We start from the raw sequence: 18,344 nt of genomic DNA, 5'->3' as shown, positions 1-18,344 counted from the left end.
GCAAGCTACTCAAAGGACTTAAATTTACCAAAACTAACATCTTTACATTTTAATCGGCTCGAGTAAATGTTTGCCAATCCGCCTCCCTTTTTCCCCTGGCGGTCTGCACGAGTAAAACTGTAATCCGGAGGCGCAGATTCGATTAAAACAGCCGCGCCATTTGAGTTAAGCCATGTTTCATTTAGTGCAATAAAATCAATCTTTCTATCACTAATAAGATCGTTTATAAAAAATGTCTTGTTAGTTAAAGCTCTAACATTTAATAGTGCCATATTTAATGTTTCTGAAGGGCAGAGTTGAATTTTATGCGTGTTATTGGTAATCGGAACAAAAATTAATTTATTTTTGTTAACGCCGCTCTGTGTGTACTTTTTATGTAATCTACAATCCATTTTTATAGTCTTAATGCAGTGTTGATCTGAAGTAGTAATTTCAATTAAATTATTGGTGTTTATGCCGCACTGCCTAGATTTTTTACGTGCATTAAGATTTGTTATTAGATTATGAATGTTGTGCACTTTAACGGAAGACTCTGTTAAGTCATTATGTCCTATCAAAGCAGTAGCATTACGTAAGCGGTTAAAAGTAGACATAGACAGTCAAGATAGACTAATTACCTTAGCAATGTTTTCGGAGAGGACCCGGGCGCCAAATCTATTCGGATGCAGTCCATCCCGCTTGAAGAAGCGCTGCCTTTCCCAAAAAAGATCCCAGTTGTCTATAAACCTGATGTCTTGATTTTCGCAGAAGCCTCTCACCAAGTTGTTTAAACCCAGCAGACGACTTTAGTATTCATTCGATCGTCTGACGAGAGGTAGTGGACCCGAGATGAAGATTTTTGCGGATGGGGTCCTCTCCTTCGTGTCTTCAACTAGTGCTGCAAAGTCAGCCTTGAGAACCTCCGACTCTCGGTGCCTTATGTCGTTTACCCGCGTAGAATGATGGATCCAATTGCCCTCTTGTGCTTCTGGTAGAAGGTCGGCGCCTCATCACATCTCGAACTCGAGCGCCGGAAAACAAGAAACAAAGGATTTTCGATTAGGGCACGTGATATTCAGGTTTCGTACAATCGAATCACCTACCACGATTACATCACCCGGGGTTGAAGGCAGACTGGGGACGTGGAGAGGGTCAAATCGGTTCTGGATTTGAATGCTCGCCTGTGCCGATGGAGGTGTTCTAGCCTTGAACCCCTGCCTGCAAAGCTGAAACCCGTTGAGGTCTTCATCAGCGTTGTCGTTGCTCCTACGAGGCGCGGGGGTGAAGCTTACTTGCCCTTGGACTTGAGCGGCACGAGGTGGGGTTGATGTTATGCCGACTTCAGTTGTTGGGTGTGGTTTGTCCAGCAGCCGAGTCTTCAAGTCTCTGGGGTACCTTCGTCTGGACAGGAGTTTCTGAATCTGTTTGTCGAGTGCCTGGAGTTCTTCGACGACAACGGCAACGCAATTCATCTCACTGTCGGCCATTGTCTGCTTCTACTTCCGCTTCGTCACCTAGGAAAGAAAGAGAGAAAGAAGCACACAACTGTTTTCTTTCAGAACATTTCTTAATGCAACTAGTGTAAAAATCAGCAGTGCACTGACTGCTTATCTAAGCAATTGGAACTGGGCTACAGTAATGGTAGCTGTAAAAATACATCATCAGTGTGCAATTATGCAGGAGTAGTGTTCTCTAATACATGATATATAATATTCATGTACTAACTGGAAAAGAATAAGCTATTATATATCTGTTTTAAAATGTATTAAAAATAAAACATGAAAAAATGAGTGTATGTACAGTATTTCTAAAACACAAACCTTAAAATGGAGATACAGTATCATTATAAACAGGTGCACATTATTTGGAAAAGTGCTCAAGGCCTCTACTAGAGTTTACTAGAGTGATAATTCAAATATAGGGTTGCTTCAGTATAGAGATAAAATACATCATATTGAGGATATTTTGGTTGAACAAAATATGCCAAGTTTGACACTGCAAGTGGTTTATAGAGCCTCATCTTGCAGACTAGTGTTAATAGCCAAATTCTTAATAACATCAAAAATGCAAAGTTTAGTGGAGAATGTTATAGAAATAGACACCTTTTATTTACTCAAATTTAAATGAAAGAAATATTGGAGCACAAGAAATGGAACTGGAAATGGAACTTCTAATTTCAATTTAAATGTATTCCAAAAAGATCCTTTTAAGCTTATAGTAAGTAGAGCTGTCACATTTACAGCCATATTCAGATGTATTCAAACGTGTATTACAGTTGGAATACTTGAAAATACATTGAAAGTCCTGAATGCCTACAAGTAGTGTTTCATCACTCTTCAGAGCACTGTACCTGTATAACATTGTAGAATTTATCAGATCTTCCTCTGTTATTTACATCTAACTTCTAGGGACATTCTCTTTCTGTTTTAATCTTATTAGCTACTATTGCAGTCAACGAAGCAGGTAATGTTTTGTCAAATCCTTTTCATTTTCAAATGTGTGTGTCTGAGTTATGATTTAAACATTCAAATAAAGATTGTTGTATAATCTCTAAACACTCAAATGGGTATTTTTTTATTTTTTTTAACATTAGTTGTCAGTTCAAAAGAATGTTTCAAATTTTTATTTATTACAAAAATCGCATGTTAATAGACTTCTTGCTGGATGCATGTACCCCATAAATTAATTAAAACTGTATTATTAATGGAGAGTGTAATGCATATTTTGAGTACATATATTTAAACTCTGAAACATTCTAGTATTATTTATTTACTCAATTGATAGACCTAATAGTAAGGAGGTTTTTAAAGAAGTTACTGAACACAGCCTTGTACACATGCAACATAAATAATAGGAACAGCAGCCAAAGAGCTTATGTACATGAGAGCAACAGTCAAAAGGGAAATTACAAGTACCAAAAGAATGCTGCTTATAATGTATGAGAGATTCATTAGTTTATCAATAAAAAATAGTCAATGTGCAGGTGAAGTTTAATGAGAAACAAAGAAGAAATAAATTATTTAGAAATTCAAATGACTAAAAGCACTAAATTCTAGAATTACTTTTATTGTTCTTTTAATCTATGAGAAGGCTAATAACATAGCAATGTCTGTTTTGAGATGGGAGAATTGCTAGAATTTAGAAGAATATATATTGACTCTAGCAACCCAGGGTTCAGGTGCTAGTAGGAGATGTGGACAAAGCTAATGCCCTGAACCAATTTTTTAACAGATTTTCCCTCCCACTGTCACCTTCTTCAAATGACCAGTCTCCCCACACCATCCCTACTGCATCAACAAGTCCTTCCATGTCAACTGGAATGGCTAGTGACAAGTCCACCTTTGACCATCACTATCGACTGTTTGTAATTGAAGACCAAGTAAAGAGACAACTGAGAAAGCTACACATAGTTAAAGCTGCAGGACCAGATGGAGTCAGTCCTCGAGTTCTTAAGACCTGTGCTGACTAACTTTATGGACTAACTTTGAGAATGGAAAGGTGCTATATAAATAAAATGTATTATTATTATTTTTCCTCTGTCACCTGTTCAGTCTGTCCATAAGACTTCAGAAAATGAAACTGTTGTGGAACACATATTGCATTGTTCCTGTTCTGATGAAGGCAGGCATCTCTTGACCTAATGACTACAGACCAGTGGCACTTATGTTTCACATCATGAAAACCTTTGAGAGACTGGTCATGAACTATATGAGTCCTATTATGGTAGACCACATGGACCCATTGCAGTTTGCCAATCAAACAAAGATTGGAGTGTAGGATGTAGTTATCTTTCAGCTCCATAAGGCATTTCTCACTTGGACAAAGCTGGCAGCACTGTGAGGAATAAGTGTTTTGACTTCTCCAGCACCTTCAGTATCACCCTGCCATCCCTATTAAGGGGTAAACTTAGAGATATGCAGATGATAGATGAGCCTATGGTATCCTGCTTAACAGACTATCTTTCAGGCAGACTGCAGTTTGTGAGACTCAAGACCTATGCTCCTGATACAGATGTTAGCAACACTGTAGCACCACAAGGAGCAGTCCTGCCTTCTTCTCCTTTCTCTTCACTTTTCTTTTCTTTTGTTTTCTGTACACCTCTGACTATAAATATATCACCAGGTCATGTCACTTGCAGAAGTTCTCAGATGATTCTGCACTTATAGGGTGTATTGATAAGGGGAATGAGGCAGAGCATAGGTTTTTTCTTAGTGCAGAAATAATTGTTTGTATCTTAATAACAGCAAAACCAAGGAACTAATTATTGACTTTTGCCACAACAGAGAGTGTCTATGTCTGGTCACTATTCAAGGAGTGGATGTAGAAGTGGTCCATTCCTACAAGTAATTGGGGGTCCACATCAATGGCAGGTTAAGCTGGCCTTGAAACACTAAGGAACTATATAAAAAAGGGCAGAGCAGGCTCTTTTATCTTAGTATACTGCACTCCTTTAATGTAAGGTGGTGTTATCCTTCACCTGTTCTATAACTCTGTGATTAACAGTGTGGTTGTCTGCTCTGTGGAGTGCTGGGCTGGTTACTTCACTTCAATAGAGGCCCACTGAATCAACAACCAAGCTGAGTTATAGGATGCACTCTAACACCTAGTAATAGTAGGAAAAGAGAGGATTAAAACAAAACTGAGTGTCATTATGAACAATGCTGCACATCCTCTGTCTAACACACTAACACTGAGTACTTTCAGCCAACAACCTATTCATCAGAAGTGTGATTGACAGTAATATGTCTGCATAATGCTTTACTTTGACAGTGACAGCCAAGTTAAAACTTTTTTTTAATTTTAATTTTCTTGCCTTACAGTCATTCTGTTGTGTGTTAAGACCAAAGTGTCTGTGTATATGTATTTACTTATCTATCTATTTATTTATTTACTTATTTAAAGAGATCCTGTTAAAAAATCCTTCTAGGAAGAAAAAAAGAATTAATCACTAAGTATTTGCTTAATAATCCAAATTTAAAAAAAAAATCTAATTTGCAGATCAAACCAAAGTGGGTGGAATAGCAGATTCACAGGAATAAGCAAAACCTCTTAGGAATGAGAAGGACTTACTTCATATTCTAATTCATAATTCAATTTAATGTAAATCAATGTTTTACATGTAGGGAGTAAACATATTAAACAATATTACACAATGGAAGAGTCTGCCGCTAGAAAATCTAATGTATTTGAAAGATGTGTGACCTCTAAGAGACTTAAACTGTCCTCATATAAGTTCTAGAGAGGTTCTGAAAGAGTTTAACCATTTCAGCTTCAGTATTCAGAGACTAGGAGGTGACACAAGTGTTTCTTTAGAGAGTTATAAAAGAGGTAAGGAGTATGGATTCTAGCTGTAACTTTCAAATCCTTTAATGAAATATGAATAAAAAAGGATAATATAGATAGAAGTTAGTCAAGGGTACATTTTGCACAAATGCTATGTATTATTTCCTTATACAAAGGATTTAAAGATGCCTGGATCAGTTTGCCAAATGATGTCATTCTCTTTTTAAAAACTAAATCAAAAATGAAAATAAATCCAGAACTGTATTTGGTCAATCAAATACAGACATTAACTGAAACCAGTTCACTGACTGGAGATACTGATTGCAAACCTTACAAATAGCTATCACTCTGAACTAAAGCAAGGTACTTAACTGTACTAATACTATAACCATAAAAACCTAAGTCTTGCAGCAGCTTCCTCTCCTAATAATGTGAGTTTCCCATTGGGATTAATAAAGTATCTATCTATCTATCTATCTATCTATCTATCTATCTATCTATCTATCTATCTATCTATCTATCTATCTATCTATCTATCTAATATAGTGAGCAAGCTCCATTCAGACTCCATGAAATTGACCTCTGCTCAGATGCAAGGAACGTTCTTCTAGGGTTGAGAGTTGAACACATTCTAAAACATCAGACACTAGCCATTCCCTATGTACCCTTACTACAAGTCTTCCAAGTTTATCCAGGTGACTGTCAATCCATCTTGGACAGATCACTGTCGCAGTTAATGTTCAGCACTTTATGTACAGATTAAATTTTGAGTAACATTTGTTCAGATATGATTTTTGTTATGGATAATCTATGGCTACCACACTAATCTGCATAGATAAGGCTGATTTGGCAGTTGTTTGTATGTTTCAGCGGCACACCAAAATAGTGGTATAGTCCAAATTACAAAATAGCCTCTATGGCATCTCCATGTTCCCCTGGGGGCAGAACAAATGTCATGAAATACTATAGTGTAATCTGATCACATGATGCTTGTCACCTCAGATTGTAGTGAGTAACTCCAGAAACTGTATAGCCCTAACCAGGGCAGGATGCATCTATGAAAAAATTGTTGTGGTGATGAATGAGCCCCAGTAGCATTCTTGACACTCTTCTGCTGAAAATTTTTTGGCTAAAACTACTTAATGGTAGTGCATCAAAGAGAGGATATACAGCATTGTTCATAATGGCCATAAGTTTTGTCTTCCTTTTATCCTTTGCTATTGCCTCCAATAGGTTGAGAGTGCATTGAATAGCTGAGCCTATTGTTGATTTGATGGGTTTCTCTTAATTGATGTTAGCAGCCAATTCAAAGAAAATTACAGTGGCTGTCACAGCATTATAGAATCTGACAACCCACATTAAAAGAATACAATCTCCTAAGAAAAAAGAGTCATTAAAAAACCAAAACTCAAAACAGGTCAAAAACATCCAATACAACCTGCTAAATGAAGTCATAAATCAATTCAATATTTATCCTATTAGTGAGCTGATCACTTGTGGCTGAGTCACCTGGAATAGGATTTCTGGCATTTGAAAGACCTGCAACACAGGTAGTATTATTGTTGTTGAACCCAAGTGCATCACTGAATATATCAGAAACGATATTGGAATCTGGACTCGTTTTGACTCTACTGATTGTCTGTGAATACTGTGCTCCTGATATGAACTTTCTGTTCAAAGAGTTTTTTTGTGTGTGTGGAATCATAGTTGTATATTTGGTTTAGCAATTAGTCTTCTCCAATGAAACATTAGTTTGAATATATACTGATTGCCACAATAGGCCTCTATTGATGAATGTAAAATGTGTAAAACTTCTGAGCTTGGTGGCTTGGTGTGTAACTGGGCTTCTTCTATCATCATTCTATGAAAGGATTCTGGTTATATAATGTACTAGCAAAATACCCGCACTTCGCAACGGAGAAGTAGTATGTTAAAGAAGTTATGAAAAAGAAAAGGAAACATTTTAAAAATAACATAACATGATTATCAATGTAATTGTTTTGTGACTGTTATGAGTGTTGCTGTCATCAAAGATTTGATTTTCATTATTTGTTTCAATCAGGTTCGTATTTGGAGGATGTGTTGTGTTCAAGTTACATTCCTTGTTTGTCTAGTCTATCCCTGACCATCTCATCTTTGTTATCAACCGTTGTGAAGATAACATGTTTCATTCATCACTACCCAAATCGGTACTCGCGAATCTAAGATGTTCAACAAGCATTCCCAGTATTAAGTTGTGGATTTGCCTGCGAATATTTAGAGGCAGCGTGTCTATGAACGTCAAAAAGTTTTTCTCGCACTTTTGCTGAGTTTGTGCCAAACACTAGTCTATCCCTGACCATCTCATCTTCGTTTGCATAAGCACAGTCCTTCACCCACAAATATTTAGCGGTAGCGTGTCTATTGGATTGCTGCTGACAGACGGCCTTATATGGGCAGGCACTCAATTACGGGAGGTGTGATGATGGGGGACGCAACCGCCTCACACGGCGACCGAGCTGCAGGCTATGGCTGTATATATGTACGCAAGTAGGTTCCAGTTGTGACTGTTACGCGTAGAATTTCGAAATGAAACCTGCTTAACTTTTGTAAGTAAGCTGTAAGGAATGAGCCTGCCAAATTTCAGCCTTCTACCTACACGGGAAGTTGGAGAATTAGTGATGAGTGAGTGAGTGAATGAGTGAGCGAGTGACTCAGTCAGTCAGTCAGTCAGTGAGGGCTTTGCCTTTTATTAGTATAGATAACATACACACTCTGTATCAATCACTCTTTTCAGTGACTTATTTGTTTTTTCTTTATTCCGAGTCTGAGTTGAAATTAGTGCATGATCACTGGGGGCGACAGCCTGAATTTTCTAGAGTGATCCCTAAGGAAAAGCCATTTCACTTAGGTCAGGGGTGACCAGCTCCAGTCCTGGAGGGCCGTAGTGGCTGCAGTTTTCTTTCTAACCCTTTTCCTACTCAGTGACCAGTTTTTACTGCTAATTAATTCCTTTTCCCTTCATTTTAATAGCACTGTTTTTAAAAATCCAGTCTTCTGAATTGATTCTTTTCTTCATTAAATGGCAGCAAAACAGAAATGAGATGTGAAGTGAGCCAACAGATAATTAGCTAAATCGGAGCAGCAAACTCCAATCAATTTCACTCCAATTAGTTTCTTAATTAGAAGCAGACATGTGTTGTTAATTAAACCCATTTTTCAATTCAATGGCTTGTTGCTGCTCTTACTCTGCCACAGCAGACATTTCCAAAAATGTTGATTTTCTATTTTTTTCTAAGAACACCGCCAAGATGTTTTGGTGACCTGATCACATCAACCTTACTGAGACTTTCACTTTTCTTTATTTACAGATGTTGTGTGATGGACGCAGTTTAGCGTCCTGTTTTGACTCATTTTATGTCGTTATTGTTTGGCTGCTAATTAAGGAAAAAAGAAACAATTCAGGTGTCTGAGTCAAGCAAGTCAATTAAAGTTAAGACGAAAGAAGTTAATCAGCAGCAAAAAGTGGTCATTAATTAAGAAGATGGTTAAAATGAAAACCTGCAGCCACTGCGGTCCTCCAGGACTGGAGTTGGACACCCCTGACATAGGTGTTGCTCTTCCTGGGGTACCTTACTTACTACTTACGTTTCTTTTTTCCTGTGTTCAACTTTGCTGACTTTTTAGCATATTCTATAGATCTCTAATTTACAAATTATTTTTACTGTTTACATATATGATCCAATATTTTGTGATGATAAATCCGTTAATTAATCATTAGATCCATCTATCCCTTGACTCACTGACCATTTAATCAAGTTTAGGTTTACAGGGAGCTGGAGCCTGGAACCAACGAGGGTTGAGTGCTATCAAAGTGAGTAATATAGTATAATGTGAAACCAATTGAAAATATTATGACAGCTTCTGTTCTTCCTTTCTCCAATAACAGGCTGTGCATTTGTGAAATACTCGTCACATGCAGAGGCTCAAGCTGCCATCAGTGCTCTCCATGGCAGCCAGACCATGCCAGTAAGTAAACATCTGTCAAGAGATGGAGGGAAAGGGCGGTGCACTGTACTGGGGCACAGGCAGCACACATTTTATGTGGCCAATGGAAATATAAAAAAATACTGTAACTAAATTGGGGATGGAGGCTGCGTGCTGTTTATCTAGTCATCTCTTTCAAACATTTCTTTGTTTCATTATTTTTGTATGCATGTATTTATTTTCACTTTTTTTATTTATTTAATTTATCCAGGATATCTCCACTGCCAACGTAGTCTCTTTTCCAGTGGCATGGCAATGGCATCCGTACATGAGATACTCATATGTACAAGATGGCTATTACAAGGTATTGAGGATCATAATGCTTTGCCAGCACTTTTGCAGGTCCCCTTCAGTGCACTCACCACACACTATTCAGTTCTTCATTATATGTTTGATATTTCTTTGCTTTATTTTGTTTTTTAATTACTGTTTTGTTTACCTTTTTTTGTTTACATTTTCTGAATTACCACCTTATAAATGTGCCTGGATATGTATCTGTGTATTTATAAATGTATACTAAATGGAGACCTCACCTTGTAAATGTGAATTTGATTAAGTATCACTGCTCAGAAGAGCTATTTTAAGCACTTTCAAAGTGAAATAACCAGTAAGGTGCAGCACATCAATGACAGATGAAAGGTTTCCATTCAGTCAGACTCTTTAACTAATGTCTAAGATAAGTAGTTCTGAATAAGTCTGATGTTGATTTTTTGTTTTTAATGTGTTACACCTGTGTTCTCAAATTGGTCATGTAAATGCTGCAGTCAGTTCTCTTGGAAGTTTGTTGTAAGTAGGTCATCATTTTAGACATAAACTATTTGTTAAAAAAAGCAAGGAGGAGCATAAAAGTTACGCAGACCACCCATATTCCACCCAACTTGCAAATGATAAAAAATAGCAATAACTGCATGGACAGAAAAACAATGGTATCTCACCAATGCATGGGTTTTTACTGAAACAATTTGCCTTTTTGAATCCATATTCAAAGCATTCTCTGTCAACAGGAGAGCATTACTCACACATAAAAAGCTCCCCTTTAAATAACATCACCCTGTCACATCAACAGTAACATGTCACTGGTTAGAGTCATCACTAATAATGTAAAGTTTCAGTTGTAGTAGAAGCCTGATGTTTTTACAACATCCAGGGTGGCAGATCATTACATCAAGAACATTTTTCCAACATATGCTATGTCAAAATGGACTGTAGCAATTTAACACAATAAGGCAATTTTTGATCTGCCTAATTCAGTTCACAGATATGTAGTACATAAGCCAAAAATCAGTCCATAGCAGGGTGCCTGTAGATCATTTGACCCTCTCAGACACACAGAATCGTTAGTCACTCTATCATAGGTGTCTTTGTGGATGTGGGAGGAGCACAACATGCAAACTCTACATGGACAATAGATGAGCATGTGATTTGAAACCAGAAAACTAGGTTTGAGAGGCAGCATTTAGCATTTTGTCTCCAATGTATACTAATTTGTATTAATGGCAGCCCAAAGTCTTCTTCTGTTAGCTCTTCAGGTGTACATATCAGGAAACAATGCTAAACAACTGCCAGAGTCTTTACGCAGCTGGGGCAATCCTGCTTAAGCACTGCCTCAACATTTGTATGTTATCTTCGAAACAGGCCCTTTGATGCCATATTAATATATCACAGACCCATACTTTCTGTCATCTACACTAGTGTTTCCTAACCTCGGTCTTGGGGGTACACTGTAGCTGCAGGTTTTTGTTCCAACCAGATTCCTAATCAGTGAAAACACCTGATAGCACTGATCTCATTTAATTAGCTGGTATTATTTTTCTTTTATTCTACAGTCAGAAAAGCACAGCAGCATGAATTTTTACATTTACTGTATAAGACATTTAGAAATATTTCTGCTTTTTCTAAAGATTTAAATGCTTAACTCTCTTTTGTTGATTTCATTATGTTTTGCCCTTTCTCTGTGCAGTTTTTCCCCTTCGTTGTATCTTATCAATGACAATTAAAAATGAGCAGAGCAGACACGCTGGCAAAACACTGAATAATCAAAGGCTGCAACTACTTTAGCATCAGACCCACTAATTAGTAAATAATAGATTAATTAAACAATTAGAACACCTAGAAAAGTAGATCAAGTAAAATCAAGATGAAAATCTTTTTAAAAAGAAAAAAATACATTATTCCCATATAACTGCTTGGTACATTTTAATACATATAAATACAAACTTAGTTTTCTAATTTCTATATTGTTCCCAAAACACAGAACTTGGGAAATAACACGTCATTTAATTAGCCCAGGAGTCCAATTAAAAACAGAAGCTGGTTGGAACAAAAACCCGCAGCCACAGTGGGTCCCCAGGACCGAGGTTGGGAAACGCTGCTCTACACAATGAAGCTTTCAAGGTTTTTCCTATTATAGAACTACAAGCACCTGCATATTGATTTAACAAGATCCATTATAATGTAAGACTGCATGTAAACACGCACTCTGACTCATCCCTGATATTTCACTGAGAGCTTTACTCAGAATATCATGTTTTCAGATGTGAATTGTGCTAAATGTCTGAAAAGTACCTATGCTTTTAAAGATATTAGTGTGTCACCTAGTTGTGAAAAATCTTATCAAATACTGTCTGCTCCATTTAAGTACAAATTTGTATTTATTATCCCAGAAATTTAGTGTCCCATAATAGGATGAAAACTAGCCTAGCTATACTGAAAGTGATATTATATTTCATAAAATAAGGGAAAAAAACACAGAATCAGAAAAAGTTTTAAATATTTTCAAAATCTTCACAGATTTTTATTTAGTCACCCTGTGGCAAGACTATTTCACCCAAACATGCGAGAAGTTAAACTACAATGAAAGCTTATTGTTGAACATGCCTCAGTATACAGAATCTGAAAAGAAAACACTTTGTTGAAAGCAAGACTACCTAATATCTATCATGGATTATTGTCTAGTCAGCAACCTTATTGGACAAGAGGTACACTTTTCTCTTTATGACAAAAGAGGATACTAGTTAGCTTCTTCTTTCATGGCCACCAATCTTGTTTCATAATATGCAATTAAGAACACAAACAGCTAGGTATTCATGGGGTCATTTTATATTCCCTGTGGTTATCAGATTAGTTGATCAGGAACAATCCATTCCATACCTCTAATATGATGTTGCTCATTATTTTGTTTTCTGTATCCAGCCATTTAAAATACATCATTTTTAACTGTAAACTTCAAATAGCAGTACATTTATTGTCTTTGTTGAATAGTATTAAAGTAGTTTGTTTTTCACAGCCAAAGTAATATCAACGTATAGACATAATGGACACTTCTCAGGGTTGTTTCCAATAAGTTTTAATACTGTTGATGACTAAAGTTTCCTACTCAGAGAGCAGAACGACAAACTTTGTTTCTGATAAGCTTGAGCACTTTACCACTGAGCTGGAAATGGCTTAAAAAGCTTATTAAGAAACTGAACTAAAATCTTTTTAGAATGATAGGGGAGTTAATAATGAGGAGAAGAGTGTGCCTTAAGAATTCATTTATCAGTGGAGTGTAATTAAGAGGGCAATTATGGAGGATCGATGGAGAGGTGACTGCACACAGTTTCCCTGCCTCTTGTTCACAAAATGGGGAATGTCATGCAGAGAGATCTCTGAAAATGTATTTTATTTACAGCCTGTCAGCACCGTTTTTTCAAAATTTGAAGTAATATTTTCAGAGCTTTTCAGAAATAGAAATATTTATGAGCAAAATGTGGATGAATATGAAAGGAAACAGGAAATATGTTAAGCAGCAGAACTACAGACAAAAAATGTGTACAGGAGCAGAATGACTAGGGAGCTAGCTGAAATGTAAATGCAATTTAATTTTCAGTTTCTTTTAAACTTCTCCATGCCTAAAGCTGAGATAATCAAAAAGATTAACAAACTAACTAAATTTGTGTTCAAGCCTAGAAGGTTGATCTTACTGGTCAATGCTTACAGATACAGAACTCTAACTAGCATTGGTTGACCTACTACAGTGAAGTGTTAAAATGAATCCTCTTCTTCTAAAATAATCATTTTCTTTATTCAAATCAACAATGACTGCCTATCAGGGACAATAATCAGAACATGCTTGAGCAGTTAAAACCAATAAAGATGAGGATTATAACTTGACGTTTATAGATCATGACATTTATCTGAAGTTCCTTTAGGCTTATTAGGAATAGATAGTATATGTAAAAGACTTCTTGGATTTCTTCTCTCATCACTATAGTATGTCTGAACTGCAGAAAGTGTGACAGCAACTGCCTAGTAATGCTTTTTAATTTTATTCCACTATTTTATTTTGTAATGTCATTATTTGCATTTAAAGGTACTATATCCAATTGATCACATCTGGATTGCATCTTTCACTCCTAAGCAGTACTGTTTTACCATCAAGTATAATCTTAAAAAGGAAGTATGAGTGAGCCAGTGCACTTAACTGTTAAATAGTGAGGTATTGAAGAAGATAGGAATGTTTATTTTTTCCACACAATAAAGCACGCAGCCCCATTTAAGTGAAAGACAACAAAGTGGGGAGGGACAAAGAGAATAGCTATTGATTAAGAATGTGCTGGAAGTGAAGATTACCAGGATCATTCATCCATACCCTCTAAATAGTGCCATTTCAGGAGAAAATGGGATTTGCATAAAGGGAGTCAATGACTGAGAATGAAATCAAAAGAATTCCTGAAGTGATATGCCCTTCTCTGTCCACTTTGCCTGTCTTGACAGAAACAGGCAGTGAATGTCTGTGTTCGTTGTGTTGCAGGGTGCCTCATCTTCCCTTGTGGTGAAGTTTGCAGACACAGACAAAGAAAGGACAATCCGGAGGATGCAGCAAATGGCAGGTCAGATGGGCATGTTCAATCCCATGGCTATCCAGTTTGGAGCTTATGGAGCCTATGCACAGGCAGTAAGTATGCAGTATAAGGTGTGTGGTCAATGCTTAGCCCTGTTGCGGTCTAGGGAAATACAGTAACACAAGATGCCATAACTAGATGAGGTTGAAAGGCATAATAGAGAAAATAATGACTGTGCAGTGTAGTAAATGCAGTAAATGAGCGATAAAAGAATATAGCTTGTGATTATAAAAGTTAGTAAATGAGTGATTGACTCAGTGAGTTACTCTGAAGTAGGAACTTTAGGAAGAAACTGAGAAAAAAATAGATGATCATAAAAATAACATTAAACTGAGCTAGCCCCAGGTAATGAAGGAGAAAGAAAATAATAGACAAAAGGTGGAAAGATAATGCTTTGTGAGTCTGACAGAAAGATTAAAGAATCTAACTATAAAAACATCTAACTGAAGATGAAAAGTATATAAAAAGATCGATTTGACTGAATACATCAGATGGATTCAAAATGATTTTAGTGATCCCAACAAAATAAGAATGGGACAAGGATTTATAATAGGCAGGTAAAAATCACTGCTTGTTTAGCATTAAACACAAGGAAAGGTGCACTGTATTCTTCTTGTTGGGCTTGTCTGTCGTTCTTTTTTCTCCTCTTGTTCCAGATGGTACAACAACAAGCAGCACTTATGGCTTCAGTGACACAAGGCGGGTACCTCAACCCAATGGCAGCATTTGCTGCAGCGCAGATGCAACAAATGGCAACACTGAATGTAAATGGGCTGGCAGGACCTCCCATTACTCCCAATTCAGGTACATATCTCTGTCTTTAAGCTTGCATAATATGTGCTGAGAAAATGCGAAAAACATGAAAAGTCTAGCTTTAAGTATTAGAAGGGAATGTGAGTTCTATTGGGTTAAGATTTCTGTTTACCCAGTATTTTAATTAAAGAATTTGGAAACACAGAAACATATTTTGTCATTTTTAACTAATTTTAAAAATGTATTTCTGTGTTGTTTTATTTCTTTATATTTTGACATATATAGCACTGTTTACAAGTTACACCATCTGGAAGTGCTGCAGATAGCATACAGTATAACATTATATTAACTTTTGGTTGGCATACAATATTATATGAATGTTGTAAAGATACCAATATGACATCCGTGTAGAACAGGGGTTCCTATATTCAGTTTTAGAGAGATACGCTCCAGCCCAACTGCTTAATTAATACTTGATCCTGACAGATAACAGAACTTGTTATCCGGTTTTATGGCTTCTAACTCTTTTCACTGTCAAATGTCAGGTTATTCTTATATTGTAGATATTACCTATTCAAGAACATTATCCAAATTTGTGAATTGGAGCAGATTAGCAGTTATCATTCCTTAGATACTTTATAATCAACACACAGAGATGTTCAAGTGACCAACTTATATTGTGACCGTCTAGTTGCTTACTCATTTGCACCTTATTGTTATCTGACAGCTGGTTAAGAAAACAAGAAGCAAGTAAAATAAGAATGTAACAATTTAAGACAAAAGAAGCAACCTATAGTTGGAAATCTTAAAAAGCGAGTTTACTGAAATGAAGCACAAAATGTTGCTTCAGCCATAACTACTTCAGGAGGTGTAATTGCCTCCTAATCAAAACATTGGGATGGAATAAAAACCTGCACTTCATGCAGCCCTCTTGAACCAAACACGGAAGCAGCTGGGGCCTCATGTATAACGCCGTGCGTAGAACTCACACTATAATATGGCGTAAGCACAAAAGTGGGAAGGTGCGTACACACAGAAAATTCCAGATGCATAAATCTGTGCATACGCAAATTTCCACGTTCTTCTGCTACATAAATCCCGGTCAGTGTGAAAAGTAATGCATGTGCATGTGCCTGCTGTCCCACTCCAACTCCTCCCAGAATTTTACCTCTTTGAATATGCACATCAATATAAATAGCCCTTAAGCTCAGCATTCTGTGAAAAGACAATGGGAAAAGCATGGGGGAAAATATAAGAATTTCAGTGAATACCAAGTGGAGGCAAGCAAAAGACATACTATTTGTTGTGTTTAAGCAGTGGTATAATCAACAAAAGGAAGTTGATTGAGTGACAGAGAGTCGGAGAAACTCGAAAGCTCAAAGTTCACAAAGTCGCACGGTGCCCGAAATAAAAAAGTCACATATCAAAGTTGCCATAAAAAGGAGAGTCGTAGCCCACCGTCTGAGTGTCATATGAAAGCTTATTAGGGTACAGACAAAAAAAATAGGCACCCAGTGGGGAAAAAAGCACGAAATGTCAACTTTAATCTCGAAATTTCCACTTTAATCACATAGTTTATTTTGTCATTAAAGTAGAACATCATAAACTTTATCTTAAAATCGTTTCATTTACTAGTTTCTCAAATCCCATCGTAACTAAAGTAGGACGTTAAATGCTTTTTTTTGTATTTGATCTTCTATGTGCTATACGTGTGTGAATAACTATGTTCTTCCGGGCTTTCTCTTCATCCGACAGGATACAGAATCCATTACATTCATGATATTACAGCTCTCCGAATAATTAAAATACTGAGATGTATACGTGATATCATTTTCATGATGATAGGAGTTAAATCATGTTATTAAACATGGGAACATGGTGGTGCTGTGATTGTTCATGTCTCACGCAAGATGCTTGCTGCGCCATGTGCAACCTTCGATGAAATACTTTATTGTAGCATTACTGTCTCTTTCAAACGTACTAACCTCCAATTTCTGTCCTTGCTTTTCTTTCTCCAAATACCCAATCGCCACATAATCAGCTCTGTAATAGACGTTAAGCCATCTGTAAGCTTAGAACAGAGATTCTACAAAACTTTTAAAGAACATTGAAATATCTTTGTAGTATGTGTTTAATTATTCTATCCATCTATCCTTCCAGTGTCATGCCAGCACAACCAAGAATACAGCACAAGACAGAAACAATCCGTTAACGGAGAGCAAACTCCTAGCTAGCACTGCGGCACCGTGTCCTGGCATGTTTAACTATTAACAATATAACTTATCCTGATAAACTGGAAGAACCCAAACTCTCCTCTTTTAAGTCAGTGGGAAACTGATGTGTTATACTATTTGAAAATTGGAAAAAATGAAATACTCAGCTAGAGGATCCGTACAGACTTTTTTCAAAACATAGCAGGATCTAATTAGTAATATTTTAAAATAATCTCATAAAGCACAGAGAATTTATTAATTTAGGTATGTTTATAGCTCTTAAATTTCCTACTGTTTGGCTTGCTCTCTCTCTTAGGGGTGGGGATCGATTTGTTCTTAACTAAAATTTTCTTTATGTAAAACTCGATTGATTTGTATGGAATGCAATAAAATTAATAATAAAAAAAAATTATTAACAATATAGATTACTGCGGTGGGCTGGCACCCTGCCCGGGGTTTGTTTCCTGCCTTGCGCCCAGTGTTGGCTGGGATTGGCTGCAATATAGATTATTTAAATTAAGTTAAAGTTCTATCTGTATAATATAATAAACATATTTTGCTGATTTCATCTTAAAAATGATATTGTCATCATATGTAAATACGTGCTTTATAAAGTGGCTCAGGTTGTGCAATATTATCACTGTAGTGCAAGTTTACAGTGAGATGATTGTACTTATAAGTACAAACAGCTCTACAAGGAGCACTTGATTGAATGCATTTATACTGTAGTTCTTGGGAGGAAACTGTTTCTGAACTGCGAGGTCCGTACAGGAAAGGCTTTGAAATGTTTGCCGTGTGAAAGCATTTCAATAGACAGCATGGCTGAGGCAGCATGTGCTTGATGCTGTTACCGATAATTCTCTTTCTCAGATTCTGTAGATCTTTGATTCCCTACTCAGATACAGTGATATACTGTAAATAGTGGTGCAGTGAGAGTAATATGGAAAAAGATGATCCACTGTGGCAACCCCTAATGGGAGCAGCTGAAAGAAGAAGAAGAAGGTGCAGTGGGAGTAACAACACTAAAGCAGCTATGGTATTTAGAATAGTTTGACCATTCCGTGGACCATTATATTGTTACTGGTTAATTACAATCAGATGCATTAAACTAATAAACAATATGCGGTTAATTTCAGTGTATTTATAAGGCCTCATCAGGGATGTGGATCTGAAAAAGTAAAGATAACCACACAGGAACAGTAGCACT

The 18,344-nt window shown here is 36.6% G+C and overlaps 1 protein-coding gene across 19 annotated transcripts in view; it reads left to right on the top strand.

Annotated features, from left to right (window-relative positions):
* celf4 (CUGBP, Elav-like family member 4) overlaps positions 1-18,344 on the top strand; it is a 1,212,964-nt gene that overhangs the window by 961,198 nt on the left and 233,422 nt on the right. For 10 of the 19 annotated variants that reach the window (XM_039759134.1, XM_039759132.1, XM_039759130.1 and 7 more), the window contains exons 5-7: positions 9,191-9,270; positions 14,081-14,224; positions 14,828-14,975. In XM_039759134.1, coding sequence (XP_039615068.1) covers positions 9,191-9,270; positions 14,081-14,224; positions 14,828-14,975 — 372 coding nt within the window. Of the gene's footprint in view, positions 1-9,190; positions 9,271-9,499; positions 9,593-14,080; positions 14,225-14,827; positions 14,976-18,344 lie in introns of all 19 variants that reach the window. The other 9 variants (XM_039759118.1, XM_039759124.1, XM_039759116.1 and 6 more) reach the window with 2 other exon arrangements.

This window comes from Polypterus senegalus, chromosome 7, assembly GCF_016835505.1.
Source record: "Polypterus senegalus isolate Bchr_013 chromosome 7, ASM1683550v1, whole genome shotgun sequence".
NCBI lineage: Eukaryota > Metazoa > Chordata > Cladistia > Polypteriformes > Polypteridae > Polypterus > Polypterus senegalus.
This window is presented reverse-complemented; position numbering and strand designations above follow the sequence as displayed.